Source organism: Dromiciops gliroides, chromosome 3, assembly GCF_019393635.1.
Source record: "Dromiciops gliroides isolate mDroGli1 chromosome 3, mDroGli1.pri, whole genome shotgun sequence".
NCBI lineage: Eukaryota > Metazoa > Chordata > Mammalia > Microbiotheria > Microbiotheriidae > Dromiciops > Dromiciops gliroides.
In genome coordinates this window covers 335,085,214-335,111,601 of record NC_057863.1, presented here as the reverse complement: position 1 = coordinate 335,111,601, position 26,388 = coordinate 335,085,214, and the positions used below count along the sequence as shown (strand labels likewise).

General features: G+C 38.9%; 1 protein-coding gene across 4 annotated transcripts in view; it reads right to left on the bottom strand.

The window, feature by feature from the left end:
* Positions 1–13,462, bottom strand: part of SEC22A (SEC22 homolog A, vesicle trafficking protein) — a 72,092-nt gene extending 58,630 nt beyond the window's left edge. Inside the window, exons 1-4 of one of the 4 annotated variants that reach the window (XM_043992882.1) lie at positions 13,267–13,462; positions 6,228–6,293; positions 5,205–5,295; positions 4,054–4,254 (exon numbers count right to left, since the gene is read on the bottom strand). In XM_043992882.1, the coding sequence (XP_043848817.1) occupies positions 4,054–4,235 (182 nt within the window). In that variant the 5' untranslated portion in view covers positions 4,236–4,254; positions 5,205–5,295; positions 6,228–6,293; positions 13,267–13,462. The remainder of the gene's footprint in view (positions 1–4,053; positions 4,255–5,204; positions 5,296–6,227; positions 6,294–13,266) is intronic. The other 3 variants (XM_043992883.1, XM_043992881.1, XM_043992880.1) reach the window with 3 other exon arrangements.
* Between the last annotated feature and the right edge of the window lie 12,926 nt (positions 13,463–26,388).

Sequence of the window (26,388 nt, the reverse complement as noted above, 5' to 3'; positions counted from 1 at the left end):
GAAATATATATTTATATTTTAAAAGGAGTACTCACCAGTGCTTTTGCCCAAGGACCCCAAGGCAAGAAAAAGTGAGGAGCAATTTTTCATCTGATCTCTTAACAGGATGAAGGGCAAAGCCACATTTGGACCCTTCTTTCACAATGCCCCTAAAATTCAGCAGTGTTCTTTAAAAGAATGTAGCTGCCCCAACAAAGTTAATAGGCTTTATGCCTTTAGTTACAACATTTCAAGTTCTATCTTGTTTTAGCAACTCTGTTTTAAAGTTTTAAAACTCTGGGTTCAACTATACATTTATGGCTTCACAAATCATAATAAACAATAAGTTGTAAATAATAATTACTCAAGTATACTGCTACTGAATCATAATAATCCAAACAAAAAGTACTTGCTGCTACTAACTGGGACAAAAAGAGGCAAAGACTAATCACAGTTTTCTTAATTCTCATACATTTTAGTGATTAATTTTTATATGGTACATGTTGCTGCATTAATCATTTGTCATTTATAAATTTCATCATAAACTAAGAAGTGCAAGTTCAAAGAAGCTTCCATAGATATTTCAAGTTCTATAGGAAATGTTACAGAGATATCAACTATATCATTTTATGAGCAGTATCACCATTTAAAAAATTAACAAATTGAAGAAAGAACAAAATAGCTTATTTGCTGAAAATCTTACAGCAAGTAATTGACAGTTATATTGTTGTACAGTGGAAATGTTAAGTTAAACAGTCACACTTCTACATTATAAGCATCCTTGAATTTAAGTTGAAACAAGTATATTACAAAAAAAATTGTAGAATAGGAAGAATATACAACAAGAAAACAATACAAAGTGAAACAGGGTAAATCCCAAATGAATGGCACACAATTACTTCTATAGGAATTCTGAGGAAGGAGAGCTGGTTAGAAGTGTCATAGTGCAGTTAAGACTAAGCTCACCTTTCAGATAAAGATAAAAATCTCCTAAGTGAAGAGTTAGTGAGATGGCAACTGAGCTTCTAAAGGTAGTTCATTATTAAGGAAATCAATAAATTATAAACTCTTGTTTATTTCAGGGGAAAGATCAGCATGGTCAGAATTTTCAAGGCTTTGCTAAAAGCTTCACTGACTCTACCCACTGCACCAGCAGAAGACTTTAAAATTTTATAACTAATAGTTCAAATGGCATAAATCAAGTATCTATATATATGGGGGATTGATTTGTTAAGAGCAAATTTTTCATATGCAGAAAATCCCAATTAACCCAACTAATTAGAACTCTCAATTAGCTACATTTTTGTATTTTACTTTTTTTAAGGATTCGTTCCTTTTTTAACAGAAAGAAGCAAATAGCACACAAACACAATCCTTTATCAGGGATTTATTTTAAAACATACCAACAAACAAAAATTCAAAACAACTTACAAAATAAGTCCTGGGAAAGCTGGAACTATGTGCAAGCAAAGTAGGCAGCTGCCTAGGATCCAACACACAGGACACAACGGAGACACTTTTTTATATTACTTTTTCATTAAAAGCATACATTTTTAATGCCAGAAAATTTCATTCTAGCATACAGGTTTTTATTTTTTGGTTACGTCAAGTTCCACCTAGCATCTTGATGAGCAATAGAAATATATAAGGGAGAGGAGGGTATAACTTTCAAACTTTGCTTAGGGTAAAGAAATATTTTGTCCCAAGTTTTGGCCCTGAAGTCAATACTCATTCATTCCAGTTCTCTATCTATATTTGGCAATAGCTTTACAAAATAATAATTGATAACAATGCTATAACTCAAGAAACTTCAAGACTTGAACTTTAAAAAAAAAACCAGAATAATGTACTTTCTAGAAAAGTAGATAAATCTATTATTTTAGAAAATTTGTCAACTACATGGGTTGAAATAATTTTTTCTACCCTTTGAAAACTTAATCATAGTATCCCATCACTAAGCATTCCAGTTGATCTCAGTATCTTGAAGCTACAGGTGTCACCAAAGGCTGTTTCCTTGGCCTTATGCTTTCTTTTCTACACTTAACTCAGCACTCTTGTGAGGGCAATCACAACTTAATTCCAGGAATGATTAATTCCTAAATCTGCTATTTCTAGCCTTGAACAATGCACTTCAGTTCCATTATTTCCAGCTATCTACAGAGTATCTCCACTTGAATGTTTTGCACCACTTAAAGAGAATCACAGAAATCACACTTATTTTAGCCAGAAAAGATATTAGGGCTCACCTAGGTCCACTTTTTTTTTTTTTGTTTCTGATAAATTAAGTCCCAAAGAAGCCTTTTTTAATTGCCATAAATTACACTGCTAATGGTAGCAGAACTGGAACTAGAGACCAGGTATTGACACAGTGACAGTACTCTTTCCACTACCTCATAATACCATTCAACTCATGTTCAAAAATGAATTTACCTTTCCAAATAGATCCCCCTTCTCAACTACTCCATTTCTGCCAATAATATCACTTTTCTTCTAGTCTCCCAGGCCAGAACCTTTATTTCATTCCTCTTTTTCATCCCCTATTGCAACAATTTTTCAAACCAAAAATGGAAAAACACAGTCATCAACAAGGTCTTAGTATTACAACTGTGTGGATTATGTATTAAGGCATATTAACAACCTCCAAGTTGACTCCTCCCTTCTATTTTCTTTTCTCCACCTTCAATCTATCCTAGATACTGCTGCTAGATTAATTTTCCTAATACATCGTGTTCACTGTTATTCCTGGCTTAAGAAACTATAATAGCCTACTGTATCAAGTACAAATTCCTCAGTCTAGCTTTCAAAGTTCTCCAATAATTTGGCACCATCCTACTCAACTTTACTTTTCATTCTCTCCACTTCAATTGGAACAACTTCCTCATAAACTCAAGAATAGCACTCTAGGGGCAGCTAGGTGGCACAGTTTGATAGAGCACCAGCCCTGGATTCAGGAGGACCTGAGTTCAAATTCGACCTCAGACACTTGATACTTGCTAGCTGTGTGACCCTGGACAAGTCACTTAACCCCAACTGCCTCACCAAAAAAAGAAAAGAAAAGAATAGCACTCTAACCTGCTACCTTGGTGGTCACCTTTCCTTTATCTATTTAGATCCAGACCTGTACCTATTCATCAAGATACAAATCACTTCCATCTCCTTAATGAAGCCTTTCCTTGATTTTTCTGTCCATCAATAATCTCATTATACTGATATGATATACTCAATCAAATGCAGTATATATTTCCCCACTTTATTTACACTGTTTTTCCCTAAAAAAACCCTAAGTATCACATATGACAAGTCAAACTTTAGCAAACAAATCAGCGATCTAATTTTGGCTACCTTCTAAATCTTTCCCTGAGCTTCTATTATAGTAGTAGTCACCTTCTAACATAGTGCTCTGTACATGAGAGGTATTTAATATAAACTTGTTGTACTGAATTGTATAGTCTGTATCATCAGAGTTTATGACATAATTTTATTCACTTTAATTTTGTCTCATTTACTCTTACCATTATAAGCTCCTTGGCAGCAAACACAAGACTTCTCTGGACCACCCACCTCCCCCAAGCACTGAGCACAATGCTGGACACAGAGTGAATGCTCAATAAATACTTGATTTATTCACTTATAGCAAGGAAAATGTGTGATGCACTAAAATTAAATCTCTTAAAAAGCCAAATGTAAATTAGGAACAGTAAGAGAGATTCCAAAAAAGAATGATTTCTAAATTTACTGTAGTAGGCTTAGGATCAGATGGTTGTTGATGTGAATGATCCTGAACTTTCTTAATATAATCAGATATTCAAAATGCCAGGAGAAACTGAGGAAGCCTTCCAATACTTTGTGTGGACCTCTCCTGCTGTGAATTTATTGTAGGACATGGAAAGGAGCAGTACAGTATGGGCAAGCACAGATGGGTTGCGATCTACATCGTTGGAGCAAACATCCAAATTGATGAGATCATGGATCCATTTGAGAATTTATTAAGACACTAATTTGTATCAGAACTACTTAAGCTTCATTAAAATGACAATCAGGTAAATACTTTAATGCACAAAGCAGAAGTCTTACTTAATATTATATTGTCCAGTTTTCAGTGTACATCTATCAGGAAGCTGACCAAGTCTCTTCGAGAGTGATTTGAAATACTTTCTGCATTCCTGCACTCCCGTGCTTTGTTCATAATCAGTAGAAGCAGAAAGTGGCAATCCATCTCGTACACGAACCACTGAAGCAGATAAAACCATAGACATTTCAACAAACAGAAAAGACCTAAAAAAAAAGATCAGACAGTTCAAAAGTCAAAGAAGCATCTGTTTTAATGACTTTGAATTTTTCCCAGCAAATAAATCATAATCATTTTTATAATATTTATCATTTTGCACACATTTTACAAAGATTGCATGTTCAAACTAGGTAAATTTCACAAAGCTGTAAGAAATAATGGAGTGAAAAATGTTAAAATAAAAAACATGACCCGTAGTCTAAAATTAAGCATTCATTCAGCAAGCACTTATTAAAAGGCTCCTAATGTGCCAGACATGGCTAGGAGTACTAAAGACAAAAATGAAACAGTTCCTGAAGGGGGGGATGTTATGAATGGATACACACTATGACAACAAGAATACAGACAAGTAAAACAAAATATATACAATAATTTCCAGGGGAAGAATGTTAGAACCTGAAGAATTCAGGATATGCTTCCTGTAAGAGGGACATGCTGAGCTTTAATGCAAGCTAGGAATTCTATGAGGCAGAGATAAGAAGGAAGTACATTTCTGGAATGAGGGAAAATCTGTGCCAAGGAAGAGAGAGAAGATGGAATGTTGAATATGAAAGAGCAACAAGCAAGATCTGCTGACTGAAATGCAGAGAACATAAAAAGTACCTTGCAATAAACCCAGAAAGGTAAACTGGGTCAGACTCTAAATGGCTTTAAAATCTAAACAGAGAAATTTGTATTTTACTCAGAAAGAAGTCACTGGAGTGTCTTGATGAGGGAAATGACATGTTCAGACTAGAGTTTTAGGATTATCAGTTTAACAGCTTTATAGAAGACAATGAAAGGGAAAAGACCAGAGGTTTGGGAAATCATTAAGATCTATTGCAATATTCCAAGTGACAGGTAACAAGGACACGAAACATAACAATGACCGTGAGTGAAAATGAGGAAACAAATGGGAGAAACGTAGAGCTAAAATTGATAAGATTTGGCAACTGACCGGACATGAGGGGTGAGAAAGAACGAGAGCTTCAGGATGAGCTTGTTAACCTCAATGGCTGGAAGGATAGCGGTGCCCTAAGAGGTAAGGGCTTTGGAAGAAAGATAATGTTCTATTTTAGATATTTTCCTTTTTAGGCTATCAAAAATAATAATAACGTGAATCAATTTTTATACAAATAACAATGGATGGTTTTACCCATGTAATATAACAATTTGGGGGAACTTTTGGCAGGCTGGTAGATTTTTTTTCCCCTCAAAGTATTTAAAAAGTTGAATTAATCTTCAAGTACCTTGAAAGGTCAGGTCAATAAAAGTGATGGTTTGAATCCTGGTTAAATAACATTGATTAGCTGTGTAATTATTTCACCCCTCTGAGCTTTGGTTACCTCTCTCTAAACCCACCTCACAAGGCTATTGGGGCAAAGCACTCTAAGCCCTAAAATACTTCAAAATATCAGGGTCATAACTAAGGTTAGGACTCTCCCACAGAGGTCTGGAGACCAAACCTCATGAGGGACACTTATCCGAAAATAATATAATTAATCTGTTATGTATGACTGAATTACCTGAGGTTCAAGAACACATTGAATTCACCTGCAGTTTCCCTCTTTATATATTTTTACTCTAAAATAAAATATTAGAGTCCTAGTCTGCCACCACCTTCATTATCTTTTCTATTCATTTGTGATTTTCATCTTTTTTTTTTTTTTGCTAAAATGACTGTTTATAAAGAAGTCAGTAGCAAAATTAGACTTTAGATAGCCTTTAAAAAAAAATAACAACAGGGGGCAGCTAGGTGGCGCAGTGGATAAAGCACGGGCCCTGGATTCAGGAGTTCCTGAGTTCAAATCCGGCCCCAGACACTTGACACTTACTAGCTGTGTGACCCTGGGCAAGTCACTCAACCCCCATTGACCCGGAAAAAAAAAAATAAATAACAACAATGTGACATAAAAGAAATTAGAGCAAAATGGGGGCAGTGCTTTACAAAGCATGAAAAGATTTTTTAAAAACTACTTACTGATTTTCTTCTCAAAACATCTGGGGGCCAGAGTTATTTTTTCACTTTACTCTTGCTGCTATGCTTCTAGAATTAAATGTGACGATTAAAAGTTCTATTGTAGCAGCCAATTCAATGGACATAATTATTAGTAATAATACTTATATGATGCTTGAAGATTTTAGAAAGTGCTTTGCATCTGTTATCTTATTTTATTATCACAACAACCCTCTGAGGCAGAGGCTATTATCCTAATTTTACAAATACAAAAACTGAGACAATGGTTAAGTGACTTGCCAAAGGCACCCAGCTAACAAGTATCTAAGGCAGAATTTGTACCTCATATCTTTCTGACTATATATTCTGCACTCTATCCCCTACAACACCTAGTTTAAGTACCTACTTAGAAGTATGGTGCTAAGTACTGGCAATATTTTTTTTTTAATAGTTCCTGCATTCAAGGAGCTAACATTTGGCTAGGGGATAATAAGGAAATACAAGATCATCCAGAATGAGAGTAATCACTGAGAAACAGGGGAAAAAGGAAAATCTTCAGTGAATAGTTGAGAAGTCAACTTAAGGTTTGAAGAAACTTAGGGATTCGAAGAGGTAGAGTTAAGAAAGGAGTACACTCCAAACATGGAGGACATCTGGGAAAGGGTACAGACATAGGAGATGACTGTGAAATATGGTGAACAATTAGGCTAGTTTGGCTGGAATGGGAGGCTGAGGGGTGCATACAGATGTAATAAATACAAAATTGGAAAGGGGGCAGCTAGGTGGCACAGTGGTTAAAGCACCGGCCCTGGATTCAGGAGTACCTGAGTTCAAATCCGACCTCAGACACTTGACACTTATTAGCTGTGTGACCCTGGGCAAGTCACTTAACCCGAATTATCCCACTTAAAAAATGTCTGGAAAGACCAAGAGGAGCCAGATGTGGACTATGGCCACACTGCAGATTTTTGAGCAGTAGAATGAAAAGGTCAGACCCATGTTTTGGTAATATTAATTTGGTTACTGTGTGGAGGATGGTTTGAGGAAGGAAAGGAAAAGAATGGAATCAGGGAGAACAACTGGAAAGTTATCATAATAGTCTGGGTAAGAAGTGATAAGGGACTGAACTAGAGTGGTGGCAGTGTTAATAGAGAGGAGACAGATACCAGGGATGCTGACAAGTTAAGATGAACAAGATCAGTAGGGAATTGAGAATGAAGAGTCAAGGATGACTCCCAAGCTGCAAGGCTAGGTGACCATAAGGATGGCAGTAACCCTCAAGAGAAGTTTTGAAGAGCATATTTGGGGGAATGATGGGTCTAATTATGAATATGTTTGTTGACTTTTAGATGCTAATGTAGGGGTTCTTAATCTTTTATGTGCTCTTTGGCAGTCTGGTGAAACCAGATTTCTCAGAATAATGTTTTGAAATGCATAAAATAATAGCATTAAAAGAAAAAAAAGTTAATCAACCCCAAGTTAAGAACCCTTGTGCTAATGGGACTTGGAAATGTCTAGCAGGCAATGGGAGACTAGAGTTCAGGAGAAATTAGGGCAGGGTATGTAGACCAGGGAACCATATGTACAGGTAAATGAATCCATGGAGCTGAAGAGATAAATGAGAGTGAAGAGAGAGAAGCCTCAAGTCCACAGCATCAACTGAATGAGATGACAATGTTTAACCTAGACAAGAGATAGGATGGAGAAGGAAGTGATGTGACAGCAAATCATGTGGAAGAAATGAGATTAGTTAAATTTAGCCCCAGAGGGCAGAAACAGGAAAAATGGATAGAAATTGCAAAAGAGGCAAATGCAGGCTTTGTGTAAAGAAAATTTCTTAACAGCTGGAGCTATCCAAAAGTTAATAAACAGGCTGCCTTTGTAAATTGTAGGTTCCCTCTTATTTTAAGTCTTCAAGTAAAGCCTAGATTGGCCAAGTGTATGGGTTGGACTAGATGATTTTTTAGGTCCCTTCTAATTTTGAGATGTCACGCACTACCCTGGTGTTCCTTCCCCTAGCAATAACTACCAGGTGTTACTTTTCTGTAATGAAGACAAGCAATTTCCATAATGTAAAGCTAATAGACCAAAGACTGGTAACCTCTCAAAATTTCAGTGACAAATCAAAGACAATCATTTCCCCAAAAAGGTACTATTTTCTCCTACCTCAAATTATCTTGTATATATACCATGCACTCACTTTGTCCCTCCCAGTAAGACATGACCCTATTCTTCCTACATAACTAGTCAGTGATTATGACCAACCAGTCAACCAAAATATCTTCCCTAAAAGTTCTAAAGATAAGCTTTATCTACCTTGTGATTTTTGTCTAGGGCTCCAGAAGCTCACAATTTCTGGTAAAAAGTCTTGATTATACTACATCACCCTAGTTTTTGACTCCACTCCAAAAACCAAACAAAGGAAGCTACTCACTCACACCAGTGGCACATAGCTCTAGTGCTCACTAAAGGAGAATCATCTAGTACCTAATCCATGGCACACCTCCCACCAGTAACAGTTTGAAGAGGGAAGGTGAAGGAAATAAGAATATAGTTGGCTGGTGCAGTGGTGTCAGGAAGGCCTGGTGTCAGGAAGACTCATCTTCACTAATTCAAATCCATCCTCAGATACTTATCAGTGGTGTGACCCTGAGCAAGTCACTTAATCCAGTTTGTCTCAGTTTCCTCAGTTGTAAAATGAGTTGGAGAAGGAAATAGCAAACCACTCTAGTATCTCTGCCACAAAATCCCAAATGGGGTTACAAAGAGTCAAACACAACTGAACAACAAGCATCTACTATGTTCTAGGCACTATGCTAAGCACAAGTATCTCATTTGATCATCTCAACAACCCTGGCAGGTTAATAATAACTAATATTTACACAGCACCTACTAAGTGTTGTACAATTATCATCTCATTTGATCCTCACAACAATCGTGTAAGGTAGGGACTATTATTATCTTCATTCTACAGATGAAGAAACTGAGGCAAACAGAAAGTGACTTGCCCAGGGTTACACAGCCATTAAGTATCTAAGGCCAAATCTGAACTCAGGTCTTCCTGACTCTAGGCCCAGACACTGGCTTTTCTATGACTACATGGAAGCAGCCAGTATAGAGGAAAGAAAACAAATCCCACCTCAAGCATCAGCTATGTGAGTACTGTCAAATCTCTTAACTTTTTAGCCCCACCTTTCTTCTTTGTAAAATGTCAATGCCTGCAATACCTAACTCACAGGGTTGTTGGGGTTTTGGGGGGGTTTTTTTGGGGGGGAGGTGTCAAATTAGATAGCTGATGTAAACTATTTTTGTAAACTCCAAAGTACTATGTCAACTATTATTATTATTATGTAAGCAACAGTGGGGAGCTAACTCCCCATTCCCTCAATACTGAATCCCTAAAAAAAATCTATAACATAATCTATAATATAAAAGGTTTTTGCCCTGGTCCATCAGCAGGTTCATTCAGCCACTTCAGGGTCCTCCTATTACAGCAAAGTTAATTTTTTTATGTCTCCCCTGTGCCACATCTAAAAATCCCATAACTGGTACTTAAAGCTGAGTGAGAGTCTCCAGAGGTTTCACAGAATCAGAGTGGAAATCACCAAAATTAGACCAGGCAGAATCTACATCTTAATAAAAGACTACACTCTAAAAATATACCAAAGGACAAGGTGAAATCAACAATGCATCATCATCCTGCTCTCACTGTCTTATATGATACATAAAGCATTTCTCCCAGAACAAAACTGAGTTTCTTTAACTTGAAATTCAGGAACATGATATCTCTCACTGTCCCTCTTATGCCCACATCTTCACTCACATATACTTTGTAATTCAGGGTATAGTTATCAATCACAGAACCCATATTACATGATGTCACTCAATGTATGTCTATAAATGCCTCCCACTCTGGTGCTGTTCCTTTCTTTCAGGAAGATAGAAGATGGAGGAGGAGGGAGGTAAGATGCTGTAATAAGGTTCGTATTGTGAAAAGAACAGTAGCAGAACATCTGAGTTTAAGTCTTGGGTTTGAGACCTGGCTTTCACATCTTCTAGACTCTATGGCACTGATCAAATAATTTAATCTCTCTGAGACTCAATTTTATTTGCAAATGCTTGTATCTCCCTCAAAGTGCTCTGCCAATTAGGATTAGCATTTATTAAATGCCTAATATGTGCCAGACAAGCAGTGGGGCTATAAGGGCAAAAAGATAGTCCCTATTCTCAAGGAGCTAATAGTCTAAGAAAACTCCATACAAACAAGACAGAGGAAAAATTGGAGACAGTCAACAGAGAAATGCTAACATTAAGGGAGATTGGGAAAGGCTTCTTAGGGCAGCTAGGTGGTGCAGTGGATAAAGCACCGGCCCTGGATTCAGGAGGACCTGAGTTCAAATCCGGCCTCAAACACTTGACACTTCCTACCTGTGTGACCCTGGGCAAGTCACTTAACCCTCACTGCCCTGAAAAACAAACAAACAAGCAAGCAAAAACCCAAAAAACAACCACACACAAACAAAGGGAAAGGCTTCTTTCAGAAGGTGGGATTTTAGATAAACCTTGAAGTAAGCCAGGGAAACTAGGAGGTACAAATGAGAAGGGAAAGAGTTACAAACATGGGGGGCAGCTAGTAAAAATGTTCAGAGCAGGGAAATGGGAATATCATATGCAAGAAAGAGCAAGGAAGCCAATGTCCCTGGATCATAGAGTATATAGAGGGTTGTAAGGTGTAAGAATACTGGAAAGGTAAGAAGAGGTCAGGTCATGGAGGGCTTTATAAGCCAAACTGAGGATTATACATTTGATCCTGGAGGCAATACAGAGCCCCTGGAGTTGACTGAATGGAGGGGGAGTAGGAGGTAGAATGATACAGTCAGACTTAATAATTTGGGAAGATCACTATGACAGCTGAGTGGATGTGGAGATCGAAGTGGGGAAAGGACTGAGGACGGCAGACCAACCAACAAGCTAGCGAAAGTCTAGGCATGAGGCAATAAGTGCCTCATGGTGATGCATCATGGTGATGGCAGTAAGGGGACAGAATGCGACACATAAGAGAGAGAGATTACGAAGGCAGAAATAAAAGGACTTGACTGGATATGGGGTGTGGAGAGGGAGTGAAAGAGAGGAATCAAGGATGACACCTAAATTGTGAACCAAGGTGACTAGGAAAATGGTGTTACCCTCAAACAGAAATAGAGATGTTAGGAAGAGGAAAGGGTTTGGGGAGAAACATGGACATAAGGAGCTTAAGATGTGTACATAATATTCAGTTTGAGATGCCCAATAGGCAAATGGAGATGAGAGACTAAAGGTCAGAAGAGATTAGGACTGGACCAATAAATCTGAAAATCATTTACAGAGAGATGATAATTGACTCCAGGGGAGCAGATGAGATCACCAAGCAAAACAGTAAAGAGGGAGAAGAGAAGAGGCCCTAGGACCAAGCCTTGGCATCCATGGTTAGTAGGCATGACTTGGATAAAGAACTAAAAAGACTGAGAAGGGGCAGTCAGAGAGGAGAACCAGGAGAGAACAGTGTCATGAAAGGCCAGAGTGCAGAAAGTACCAAGAAGATGATCAATAGCACCAAAGGCTGCAGAGAGGTGAAGACAGATAAAGATTAAGAAAAGGCCCTCAGATTTGACAATTAAAAGACCATTGGAAAAAAAAAGTTTCCCTTGAATGATGAGGAATTAAGAATAAAGTGAGAGAAAAAGAAGCAGAGGCATCAGTTGTAGATAGCCTTCTCAATGCATTTAGCCAGAAAAGGAAAATGATATAAATACCTAGCAGGGATGTTTGGATTAAATGAGTTGTTTGAGGGAAAGACATGAGTGTGTTTTGTAGGTAGTAGGGAAGCAACTAGTATTCAGGGAGAGATGGAAAATAAGTTAGAGAATGGGGATGAAGAGAAGGCAATCTACTGAAGAAGCTGGCATGGGATGGAATGGGATCTTTTGTGCTTGAAGAGGTATTTGCCTTGACAAGAGCCTCTTCGATGGAGACAAGGGTGAAGGAGGAAAAAAATGCCAGAAGGCATTTCAGTGATGAGAGAAGAGGAGGGAAGTAGAGAAAGCTCTAGGCTTGACCAGAATTTTTTCAGTAAAATATAAAGCATTTATCAACTGAAAGGGAGGAGGTGTGTCTTCGTCCAGTCTTTCAACACCCACAAACCAACCCACCCAGTACAAAGTCTGACTCCTACAAGACTCCTAAAAGCATCATAGAGCTTCATGTCACTCCTCCTCTTACTCCCTATTATTACCTGCAGGAGCAAATACAAAATGTTCCGTCCAGAATTCAAAGCCCTTCATTTATCTATCCCCCTCCCACCTTTCCAGTCTTTACTCCCCAACTGACACTGGCCGACAAGACACTCCATCTGTTGGCATCTTCTGCTCTAAGTGCTGATCTTCCTGGCTTCCTAGAAGTCCTAACTAAAACCTCACCTTCTACAGGAGGCTTTTAATGATCCCTCGTAATTCTAGCGCTTTCTCTCATAATTATTCCCTATCAATCCTGTATGTAGCTCGCTCTGTGGATATTTGTCTACATGTTGTCTCCCGCATTAGACTGTAAGCACCTGGAGGGCGGGGACTGTCTTCCGGTTCTTTTTGCATACCCAGTGCTTAGCTCAGTGACTGGCACATAGTAGGCACTTAATAAATGTTTACTAGATTGAACTGAAGCTTTGACAAGCCGATCCCAGCTGCTCCCATCCGTGCAGGGCTTTACAATCTGCAGTCTAAGCTTCCATACTGCAAGCTGCGATTATGAATTACACACACACACACACACGTATTTCTTTCCCTTCTCCTTCCCCCTCCGCCCCCAGTTCACCACTCAGGTTCACTGACACGGGTGGGGCTGAACCCCGTCAGCTGGAGGGTCACTCGACATAGGGCGGAGAGGCCGGGAGGTTAGGAGAGGGGTGACCTGGTGGCACCAGGGCCTAGGACAGTGGGGCGAAGAGGGGAAGGGTGGGGCCAGGGCCCAGAGGCGGAGGTGAAGCGGGAGGCCCGCGGCGAAGGGGGAAGGGCCGAGGCCAGGGCCCTACCTGCTGAGCTGGAAGCCGCCGCTCCGAGAGACGCGGCACGCGATGCATCATGGGACCCGGGAGCGCTCTCGCCCCTGGGAAGGGTCGGGGGGTGCCTGAGCAAACGGTCACGTCGCACGCACGAAGGGGGGGCGTGGCAAGGGGGCGTGGTAAAAAAGTAACTCTCTTCCTCCTTCTCCTCCCCTTCCAACCCTTTTTCTGCCAACTCCAAGCCGCCGTCTCCGCCCTCGCCAACAGTAACGCGTGCGCGCGCTGCCACGCGTGCGCAATGACATCCTCGCTTCCAAACACACCTGAGAGGTGTAAATGTAACTATCTCCCTCCTCCTCCTCCCCCTCCTGGTCCTCCTCCTCTTCTCCCACCCCTTCCCTTCTTCCTCCATCTTTCTTCCCCTCCTCCCCCTTCTCCTTCCCCACCCTTGAGAAGGCCTGAAGTGGGAAAGCCACGAAAGGTCCTTTCCTGACCACTTTCCCCGTCTGTACTAGGATGATGGTTAGACAAAATGATGGCTAAGATCTCTTCCGGCTCTGGCATTGCCTGATTCTCCGGACTCTGATCCGGTCCTCACTCGACCACGTTACAGCGCACCCCTCTCACGGTCTCCTTCCTCTCCCCTTAAAACACTGGACACATAGACAATTTCTCAAATGCACCGGGCTTTAAACAAACTGTCCAGTCCCCGGCTATCGGTCATTTGTGAAGCACTTCCGTTGTGCTAAGTCAAATCAACAAGCATTTCGTAAGCACTTCCTGTCCGAGCTCCTTGAGGGCAGAGAGTGTCTTTTGACTTACTTTGTATACCCAAATTTTTGGACAGTGCTCCCCCCAAAAAAAAATAGGGGCTTAATAAATGCTTATTGATGGACTGCCAGGAACTGTGCTAAGCACTGGGAATAGGAAATACAAGCAGAAAGCTGGCCCCTGCCCTCAAGGTGCTTTCTTTCTAAAGGTGCCAGCCCTATGTGCTAGGTGCTATTAATCCAAATTACAAAACGGACACGTGGCCTTCTTTCAAATAGTTCTATTAGAATCGTAGAATCTAGGAATTGGAAGGAAACTTCAGGGTCCATCAGGTCCAACTCGGTACAATAAAGTCAGAAGACCTGGGTTCCAATCTAACTCTGACTATCGTGTAAGTGAACAAGGGAAGACAAAGAGAATAAGCATTGCAGAATAGAGAACAATGTAAATAAACACACTGAATACTATAAAGGCTGGTAAGGCAGAATGTAATCAGCTTGTAGACATTCTTAAATATCAAATGAAGGAAGTTGGGTTTGACTTAAGAGGCAATAGGAAAAGATCCAGGCCACAAAACCAGCAAGAGGTTGAACTAGACTTTTTTCCCCTCCAATCTTCAAAATTTTTCAAACTTCTCCAACACAGGAATTATGTGCAAGAGATAAAGCAATTTCAGCTCCCTTCCTGGGCTAGCCTTCTTTGCGATTTGTTCATTGGGTTTTTATCTCCTTAGGATCTTTCAAGGTTCCAAACGAGATAAAAACCCAATGAACAAATCGCAAAGAAGGCTAGTCCTTCAATTCTAACGTGCCTATCCCATTTGTGGGGCCACACAAATCCTGATACACAGGCATACAAGAGAACACTATCCCCACACCTCATCTCCCAGTGCATGAGAAAACCAAAAGGCAGAAGCTTCCTCTGTCTAGCACAGGAGTTTGGGAATGTTCTGTGCCACAATAAGGCTTAGCCAAAGAAGTCAAGGAAAAAGGGAATTAAGGTAGAAAACATGTATGTCTGTGTGGCATTCCTGAGGGAGAGAGGCCAAAATCCATCTGGACTCATTTCTGTGCAACCAAAAGTCACCTGGGATAGAGTTTGTGGCTGCTTTAACTTGAATTGCTTTGAGATCCAGCTCTCTGAGAAACTGCCATCAAAAGGGAGTCAGAAAATGATCAACAGGGAAAGGTAAAGGGGAAGGGGGAGGAGATTGAAATTAGGAAAGATTTCAGGAGGAAAAAAGTTGGGACTACTTATGGGAGTAGACCCCCCACTCCCCAGGGTTCTCTGGTACTCTTAAAGAGGACTGGCAGTGTCTAGCCTCTCTGCCATTGTCTCAAAGCCCCACCAATGGTATTGCCCCAATTTTAGAGGCCCTCAGCTCCCCAGTTCTGTTTCACCACAGTTGCATTAACTTTTATAAAGAAATTGTTACTTCAAAGCTATAGTAAGAACAAACTTACAAACATTTCTTCCCCAAACCTGAGGGATTTAATCCTCCCCTACACCACTTCTGCCTCTGGAGAAGGGAAAGGTAATCAGGTTCACAGCTTAGTTCAGTTCCTCTATAGCACAGTCCCACCAAGTTCCAAATCCAAAGCCCTCCTTGGGCTGAAGTCCCCGACATCCTGGCTTCTCAGGTCTCCAGTGCTAGGTTGGCACCAACATCTATTCTGGAACTGTGCCTTCAAAATTGCCATGACTCATGTTCAGGTCCAGTGACTCCATTTCCGCAGCCTAGAACTGGCAAGGAAAAATGAAGCAGAACAAAACCACAAGTTTATTGGGGGGGGGGGGCAAAGAGACTTAAGATATGGATGGATGGATATCCTTCCTTTCACCCACATTACTTCATGGTGCCTGTGCTGTGAGTGAACAGGACATTCACCCCATGGATGCTTCTGGAAAGAGAGCAAGATAGTCCCAATCAGATGGTTTTAAATATGTGGATTGTACCATTGAGTGTATAACTAAAATAGTCCACATTTGGTGTTTGCTAGTTTCTCCCAAGTCAGGGGTCTCCTTATTAGGTGATCTGGACATGCATCAAAGCCAATATTGAACACATTGAGAATAAGCAAATATACTAACAGGGACAATATAAATAACAGAAGGGAAGGGAATAAACATCTACATAGAGCCTACTATGATCCAGGTCCTGTGCTAAGCACTTTTTGCAAATATCTCATTTGATCCTCACAACAATCATGTAATGTAGATGCTATTATTATCCACATTTTATAGTTGAGAAAACTGAAACAAGTAGAGATTGACTTGCCCAAGGTCACACAACTAGTAAGTATCTAGGCCTAGAGTTCTATCCATTGCACTGTCAGTTCCCTCTAAAAGAATGTGGCCTCCAGATCATCTAAGTAAGTCCAGATACCCATGAAGAAATATTGTGACACAAAGAAAAATTAATCAGTATCTGATGAGGGAGAGTATATGTGAATCCTAAGAGCAGGATGTTCCTGAATGGTTTAAAAGAGAAGTAAGAGTTCTGAAAGTGGAATTTATGGTCTGCACTGCAGAAATAATTGACATAATAGAAAAAACTTTAATCCACTGTGGCAAGTCTCAACAAAGAAACAAAAGAGAGAATAAATTATTGGGAAGGAAAATACACAGAAATGAAGAACAATTTGGAATAAAAACAAAAAGCAATAACATTAAAAGAAAACATGATCTCCATATAACAGAACATTGATTTCAAAGATAGAATGCGTGGAGAAAATTTAAGGATTATAGGTCTCTCGGAATAACATGACAAGACAAAAATCCTGAACACCATAAGGCAAGAAACAATACAAAACCCATACTTAACTTTGGAACCCAGAAAACAAAGTGCCATTTGAAACAATCCACGGATTCTTCCAGGGGCAAAAAACAACCCTCCCCCCCCCAAAAAAACCCTCTCTATGTGGCAAAGCTCCAATACATATAGTAGTTAAGTTGAATCATTCCAAAGACAAGAAATAAATTCTGCAAGGAAATAATAGAAAGGTCTTCAAATATAAAGGAAAGGAAATTCAAATGACAGGAGACTATTATACAGCTACCAAAAACCATAGGAGGGAATGGAATAATGTGTTCTGAGCATCAAAACAGCTCAAGATGCAACCTAAGGTTTCACACCCTGCAAACTTGAATGTAACCATTAGTGAAAAAGATGATCATTTAATTTTAAAAATTCAAAGCATTCCTAGGAAGAAAATCCAGATCCAAATAAATCATTTATTTTGCAAATATCCCAGACAACAGAGATGGTAAAAAGTAAACAAATATAACAGCCAAGACCAACAACAACAAAATAACAACAGAAAGATCATATCTTCCAAAAAATACATAAGGAGACAAAGCTGAAAGCAGAAGTGAAGAAGCAGGACTAAAATACAATGTACCAAGCCTCACAAAATTCCAGCTACAGGTGAATCGATATTTTTGTGGGACTAAATTACAGAATGGGAATATGCATAAAAGGTAAGAGGAGAAGAAAAAAATAAAGAGGAATCTGTTGTGTATCCTAATCAAGCTAAAGGTTAACAATGAAGGGAAAATAACTTCTGTAGTCTCTCAGGAAGAAAAGAGCCTTTCGGAGAATTAGAGAGGAAGGAAAGGAGAGAATTGAAATGGGGAAATAAAAGAAAAATCTTATGTTTCTGTAGTGGGAGGGGGTACAACTGATGAATACTTCCACTGGGGAAGTCCAAGAAAACATAGAAATATTCAAATTAAAAGCTGGTTCTTTGAAAAGAGTAATAAAATTGATTTTTAAACTAATTTAACTAAAAAGAAACCAAACTTTAACCAATCTGACTAAAAAGAGGGAAGAAAAACATCAACAAAGTAACACATGAACAAAGTGAAATCACAACAAACAATAAGAAATAAAAAGAATTATCAGAACCTACTATATACAATGATATGGTTATAAAACTAAGAATACAAAAGAAAATATAAGAGTTTCTTAAAAATATAATATATCCATGGGCAGCTAGGTGGCACAGTGGATAGACCATCGGCCCTGGATTCAGGAGGATCTGAGTTCAAATCCGACCTCAGACCCTTGACACTTACTAGCTGTGTGACCCTGGGCAAGTCACTTAACCCCAATTGCCTCACCAAAATATAATAAAATAAAATAAAATACCCAAACTAAAATATGACCAAATAGGGGTCATAAATAATCTAATCTCAGAAAAAGAAACAAAATCATCTATTAAGGAACAACCAAATAAAAAATTCCTGGTCCTGATAGAGAATTCTATCAAATTGTATAGAAAAAATTAGTATAATATTACCCAAATTATTCTCAAATTTGAGAAAGTACCCTACAAAATTTCTTTTTTTAGGACAATTATAGTCCTAATACCTACATCAGAGGAAGATAAAACAGAGAAAGAAGTGTTTAAAACAATAACATGGTTATTGAATATAGATTTTTTTTTATTTAATAAAATCTCTTTTGGTGTTTGGCAGTCTTTTCAAGCACTTCTTGCTTGTAGCTTTAAGAGAGAACATGGAAGATACCAACCCCACTTCAGGCTGCTGAAGGGAAAATAAGACCCTGGGAAGAAGCTGACATGAGAGGAGCCAGTAGTCTCCATTATGTCCCTATCCCCAGCTTGCCACAGGAAAGTTCCCTTTGAGGAAACAATCCCATACTAATGAGCTGTGGGACTTTGGTTATATATACTTAACAGAAGTTCACAGTTTCATATACAGTCCTCTATATGTTGAAATGTTTGTGTTGATGATTACTAAATTCACAATAAAGAAGAAAAAATTCCCCTACTAAACTTCCCTATTACCATGAAAGGTACCACATTCACAACTTTGGTGACATTCCATCTTCAATTCCTCTCTTGTAATTAATTCTCTCACATAAGTCTCCTGTCCACTCTCACAGCCACCAACCTAATTTAGACCCTTATCACCTCTCCCCAGGACTGTCACAACAGCTTTTTAATTGGACTCACTACTTCAAGTCTTTCCACACTCTAATCCATCTTCCACTCTGGGGTTTTCATTTTCAAAAACCTCCTGAAAGGCTGGTGTCCATGCAGTGGCGATGATTCTCAAATTTAGGGATCTTTTGCAGATCTCTATCTCTTTTGAGGTTGCTTAGGTTCAGCTTTGCAGGCAATCTGAATCAGGCATGATCTACTCATCCACAACACCTGTTTCTATTCTCATTCAGTTCTTCATTCATTCGTTTCTCGCCTCTGTGTCTGGTTTGTGCTCAAAGAATACCTCATGTTAAAGTTTTGTCACATGGCCTCATTGTTAAAGTGTCTCAAGAAAAAGACTAGAGGTCAATAGGCAAATTGGTTCTTTGCTTATTGTTATTTTTGTCTCTGTCCCTATTTTCCTTTGACAGACTTCGTGCTGGATTTCCACTCAGATGACAAACACCCCACATTAGGCACTCTCCTACTTTGGACCTCAAATCCATCCATGAGTTAGGAAGTCTACCCCAAGTGCGTGAAGACTTACCGTGGCAGAATGGGGGGACAAGAATAATTTGTTTCAACAGCCATGAAGGCACTGTGAAACACCTAGAACTTGGTCAGGCATCAAAGATGCCAAGGTCATCTACTGCATCCCAAGGCCATCCCAGTCATCTTGACTGTTGTCGTGCCACTGGACTTTAATCCAGTGGCAGAGAGAGTGGGACCGATGATTTTGTGCAACTCTGCCTCACTTAAATCCAATTCACTCACAGCTCAAGACTTTATTGACTGATGGTGCCATTGGTCCTCTTCAAGAACACACAACAACTTTGTCCACTGCCATAGCTTCTTCCTCCTAACTGTATAGCCAAAGGCCCATGCAGAACTATACCTACCCTACACAGGCAGGACAGAGAGGGGGGGAAGCAGCAGCACCAAGATGAGTATTACATTTGTATAAGGGTGGGTTTTCTACCCCTACCCCCATTCATTTCATTACAGAAGGTTCAGACACTCCAACTGAATCAGTCAATAAAGTGATGAAATTTAAACGTGTAAACAAGATGTTTTATGGCTTGGGATCTCCCCTAAAAGATGTAAACCTCTGTAACTGGGTTAAGGGGGGAAAAAAGCAGTGTTATTGGTTGAGAGGATCAGTCAGTCATGCCCAATGGGCCATTGTTTAAAGGCAGCTTGTCAAGCAAGCAGTGAGCTAGTCTAATGGGAAAAGAGCTCTGGTTCAGGATATTCTCCATTTGTTGAGTTGTCGAGTATAGAGCCTGGAACAGAGCAAGTGCTTAATACTTATGGACTGATTGACTGGTCATTTTTAAACAGTGAAATAATATCCCATTACATCGATATAGCACAATTTATTTAGCCTTTCTCCAGTTAAGAACATACATTCTTAGCAGCTTTTGACTATAGGGTTGGGTTTTTTTTAGTAACATGAATATTTTTATACAAATAGGTCTTTTCCCCCTCTTTGTAAAGTCCTTCCACCTAGGTGTGGAGATGGGATCCTATAACATCAAGGGGCCCAAGTTCACATGGACCAGGTTTAGTTTTTAGGGAGCCTGGCTCTAAGAAGGGGAGCCAATATTTTCTTATATTCTCTGGCTTGTTACATCCCCATGCCAGAGCTATGTGGCAAAATTCTTAAAAATAAGGTCTCAGGTCAAGGGTGTCCCTGGAAAGATTAAAAGGCTCATTTCTAGGGAGCAGGTAGGTGGCTCAGTGGATAAAGCACTGGCCCTGGATTCAGGAGGACCTGAGTTCAAATCCGGCCTCAGATACTTTATACTTACTAGCTGTATGGCCTTGGGCAAGTCACTTACCCCTCAAAAAAAAAAAAAGGCCCATTTCTAGGCAGCTAGGTGGCAAAGTAAATAGAGTGCTGGGTCTGGAATCAGGTCCATCTTCCTGATTTCAAATCTGACTTCAGACACTTACTAGTTGTGTGACCTTGAGCAAGTTATTTAACTCAGTTTACCTAAGTTTCCTCATCTATAAAATGATCTGGGAAAGGAAATGGATAACTCCTCCAGTATCTTTGTCAAGAAAACCCCAAATGGGGACATAAGGAGTTGGACACAGCTGAAACAACTGACCAACAAACAACAAAATTCAAGAAAGATAGTGTACAAAGTAGATCAAACACAGGGCAGCTACACACATACACATACCCGCACACTTAAACGCAAATGACTAATAATCGTATGTTGACATTATTTAAAATCTGAAACAGTAACTGTAAGAGTAATCACACATTATACTGTCCCAGGCAGGTTCCTAACTTAGAACATGAAAACACAAAACACTTTTTCAGACTGCTAAATGGGTATTTCAACTCCACTCAAGCCTTGCCCTCTCAACTACTCATTCAAAGAACCAGTCTCCTCACCAAGATTGAATTTTAGCAAGGGGACAGAACTCATAATCATCCCCCATATTACAGTTTTAAATAACATTTTAGACTTAATCTTATAGAGAGGACACTGAGTCAAAGAATATATTCAGTTTTGTAACTTGTTTATTTCCAGATTTCCTTACGAAAATAATTCTCCAGGTTTCAGCCATGCTAGCAATATAATAGAATGCTTATTTTCCTACAGCCATGCCAACACATTAGATTTTATTGTTTTTTAACCATTTTGACAATTTGACAAGGATAAAGGGGACACGTGTTCAGGTCTCTGTTGGTAGAATCACAGCTAATTAACCAAAGAGCATGGTTAGCGTACTCCACCATAACAAAATGCTATTTTCTGCAAAGGACTAACCACCTTTACATTAAGCAAATTTTCAATAGCCCCGTGTCTCCTGCTTTCCCATCTCTGTGATATTTTCTTGATTTTTCTACATATGGTTCTCCCTTCAGGAATGAAAATGCTTCTTTACAACTTCCTATTCAGGCCTTTGAACCAGTTAACTTCCAGTCAGAACTCCTGCCCTTAAACTCAGCCTTGTTTTTGTTTACTCATTTGGATATGAGTTTAGACCTCCTCCTTTCACCCCCAAAGCAGGGCTGCTCTTTCAGCTAGTCTGTTAATTGCCATTAATCTTTGGAATGCATTAGCCTCTAGTTTTTCATTACCCTAAAAGAAGTAGGGAGCCAGCAGAATCTCAAAGTTGTTTTCATTTACATTTCTCTGATTATTAGAGTGTTTGAATGACTTTTCAAGTTGTTGATTATAATTTATGTTTTTCTTTATAATACTGTCTAAATCCTTCAACCATTTATCCACAGGCAAATGGCTATTACTTTTGCCAATTTGTAATATTTCCTTATAGGTTCTAGGTGTCAGATTTTTATCAGATTTATTCATCTTGATTATGTTTCTCAACTCCTTATTTTGGTTATATTGATTTTTATTGCACAAATTATTTTTATTTCAACATCGTCAAATCCATCTATTTTGACTCCAATATTTTTCCATTTATTTGAAAAATAAATTGTTTCCTTTCTACAATTGAGATAAATATGTTTTCCTTTTTCTTTCAATTTAAAAGCAATTTTTAAAATGTTTAAATCATTGATCTGAAAAAGTCTTACCCTTATGTCTCATTATGACATGGGGAGGTCCTGAGTTTTCAAAGGATAGGTATGTCAGTAGGATATCAACTCTTGTAACTTCTAACAGTCTAAAAAGACTTAATATAAGCCCAGAAAAAGACTATGTTTTCTGTTGGAGAATCAATCTAACTAAGAACAGAGGATTATCATAAGAATATGGTCATCAGATTGTAGTAGTAGTAGCCTGAGAGGCCTGGGTCCAGTTAGGGATGCTCTGGCCCTGAGGGGGACACTATGATCATGGAGAAATATGGTTGGGGCGGCTAGGTGGCACAGTGGATAGAGCACCAGCCCTGGATTCAGGAGTACCTGAGTTCAAATCCGGCCTCAGACACTTAAGACTTACTAGCTGTGTGACCCTGGGCAAGTCACTTAACCCCAATTGCCTCACTTAAAAAAAAAAAAAGAGTAGAGAAATATGGTTGATCAGCTTGTTGGGGTTGGTTAGAGACGACTCTTTCCTTGGAGAAGCAAAGTAGTTGATTAGCCAGGTAGTGGTTGGTCAAACAGATAAAAAAGTAGCCACTCAGAAAGCCGGGCTCCTTGAATTTACAACATCAGCTTAGTTGGGAGCCATTTGTGTTTGCTGTGTGATTAGGACCAGGTAGTGACAACAATCTCAAGTTAGAAGTGTGGACTTTTTATTATTCATATATCCAAATAGCTAAGATCATCATTTTCAAACTGCTGTCACTTTTCAGTCTTAGGTCTCTACCCCCCCTTTATAAAATTGTCATCTTCTCCTTTGTTCAGGGAGCTGAAGTTAGGTTTCTTCTCCCAGCCATATCTCTATGGCTGTCTTGATTAAGGAACATGCCATAAACCTGTACCTTCCTGGGAATCGAAGTCTAGGCTTCTTCTCCCTGCCATGCCTCTGTGTGCCAAATAATAAAACCTTTTACTTACATTTTGATTGGATTGTATGGGCGAGTAATTCTTTGAAAGAGGAATGTTTTCAAGAACCCATTTAGTGGTAACAAGATAATATATTTTTGGTAACCTAAAGACAAACAATACCCAGTTTTATGTGGTCCTTTAGTCCTGAGTGATCTCTTTCTGCTTCTTTAATAGCAAAGACAGAAAGGGTTTCTCTTTTCAGAAAAGGTGATAAAAATCATTCAGTTCTGAGACCTTTACATTTTTTTTTAATTTGTGATTTCATTGGGTACATAGGAAGATAGTGAAAAACATTTTTAATTTTTTGACTGGCTTGACAAATAGGAGCTGCTTACTTCTGTCTCTATGATTCAGGATACTTTGGATTGCTTTCCCCAAAGGGCATTCATATACACTAGAAAATATGAGATATACAAGACTGGGTAGGGGATATTGAAATTTCAGACTGTCCTGAGACTCAACCTTGCTTTTGCTCCCCACTGCTCTCTTTTCATTGGGATAGTCTCACTCTTTTAACCTACTGGACCTCAGCTCCAGCTTTCATCTGAGGTTCTACCTCTTCCCCATTAAGAAGAGGAATTGGCTCTCTCATCTCTATTTTTTTTTAAATTAATAAAGTATTTTATTTTTTTCCATTACATGTAAAGATAGTTCTCAACCTTTGTTTATACAAGCTTTACAATTTCAGAATTTTCTCCCTCCCTCCCCTCCCTCCCCCCTCCCCTAGATAGCAGGTAATCTGATATAGGTTTTATATATATATATATACATACACACACATAATAACATTAATCCTATTTCTGCATTAGTCATGTTATAAGAGAAAAAAATCAGAGCAATGATGGAAAACCTCAAAATAGAAAAAAAAACCAACAGCATAAAAAACAAAAGAAATAGTATGGTTCATTTAGCATCTATACTCCGCAGTTCTTTTTTTTTTTTTCCTGGATTTGGAGATCCTCTTCCATCACGAGTTCCCTGGAACTCTTCTGTGCCATTGCATTGGTGAGAAGAAAATAGTCCATCACAGTAGATCAACACTCAATGTTGATGTTACTGTGTACAATTTTCTTCTAGTTTTGCTCATCTCACTCATCATCAGCCCACGCAAGACCCTCCAGGTTTCTCTGAACTCCTCCTGCTCATCGTTTCTTATAGCACAATAGTATTCCATTGTATTCATATACCACAACTTGTCCAGTCATTCCCCAATTGATGGGCATCCCCATAACTTCCAATTCCTTGCCACCACAAGAAGAGCAGCTATAAATATTTTTGTACATGTGGGTCCCGTTCCCCCTTCCATGATCTCTTTGGGAAAAAGACCCAAAAGTGGTATTGCTGGGTCAAAGGGTATGCACAGCTTTATTGCCCTTTGGGCATAATTCCAAATTGCTCTCCAGAATGGTTGGATCGGTTCACAGCTCCACCAACAATGGATTAGTGTTCCAATTTTCCCACAGCTTCTCCAACATTTATTATTTTCCTTTTTTGTCATTTTAGCCAATCTGATAGGTGTCAGGTGGTACCTCAGAGTTGTTTTTATTTGCATCTCTCTAATCATTAGAGATTTAGAGCATTTTTTCATATGGGAATAGATAGCTTTGGTTTCTTCATCAGAAAACTGCCTGTTCATATCCTTTGACCATTTCTCAATTGGGGAATGACTTGGATTCTTATAAATTTGATTTAGTTCCCTATATATTTTAGAGATGAAGCCTTTATCAGAAGTACTGGCCACAAAAATTGTTTCCCAGCTTTCTGCCTCCCTTCTAATTTTGGATGCATTGCTTCTGTTTGTACAAAAAAATTTTAATTTAATGTAATCAAAATCATCCACTTTGCATTTTATAATATACTCTATCTCTTGTTTGGTCAAAAACTGTTTTCCTTTCCAAAGATCTGATAGGTAGACTATTCCTTTCTCTCCTAATTTACCTATGGTATCACCTCTTATGTCTAAATTGTGTATCCATTTTGACCTTATTTTAGTATAAGGTGTAAGATGTTGGTCTATGCCTAATTTCTGCCATACTATCTTCCAGTTTTCCCAGCAGTTTTTGTCAAATACTGAGTTCCTATCCCAGAAGCTGGAGTCTTTGGGTTTATCAAACACTACATTACAGTGTCATTTACTACTGCATTTCCTGAGCCTAGCCTATTCCATTGATCTACCACTCTATTTTTTAGCCAGTACCAGATAGTTTTGATGACTGCCGCTTTATAGTAGAGCTCCAGGTTTGGTACTGCTAACCCACCTTCCTGTGAATTTTTTTTTCATTATTTCCCTGGATATTCTTGATTTTTTGTTTTTCCAGATGAATTTTTTTATTATTCTTTCTAGCTCTATAAAATAAATTTTAGGTAGTCTGATTGGTATTGCACTGAATAAGTAAATTAATTTAGGCAGTATTGTCATTTTTACTATATTAGCTCTGCCTATCCATGAGCAATTGATATCTTTCCAATTATTTAGATCTGATTTGATTTGTGTGAAGAGTGTTTGGTAGTTGTGTTCATAGAGTTCCTGGGTTTGTCTTGGCAAGTAGACTCCCAAGTATTTTATATTATCTACTGTTACTTTAAATGGAATTTCTCTTTCTATCTCTTGCTGCTGGACTTTGTTGGTCATGTATAGAAATGCTGATGATTTATGTGGATTTATTTTATATCCTGATACTTTGCTAAAGTTGTTAATTGTTTCAAGTAATTTTTGAGTTGATTCTCTAGGATTCCTTAAGTATACCATCATATCATCTGCAAAGAGTGATAGTTTTGTTTCCTCCTTGCCTATTCTAATTCCTTTAATTTCTTTCTCTTCTCTGATTGCTAAAGCTAACATTTCTAGTACAATATTAAATAATAGGGGTGATAATGGACATCCCTGTTTCACCCCTGATCTTATTGGGAAAGCCTCTAATTTATCTCCATTGCATATAATACTTGCTGTCTCAT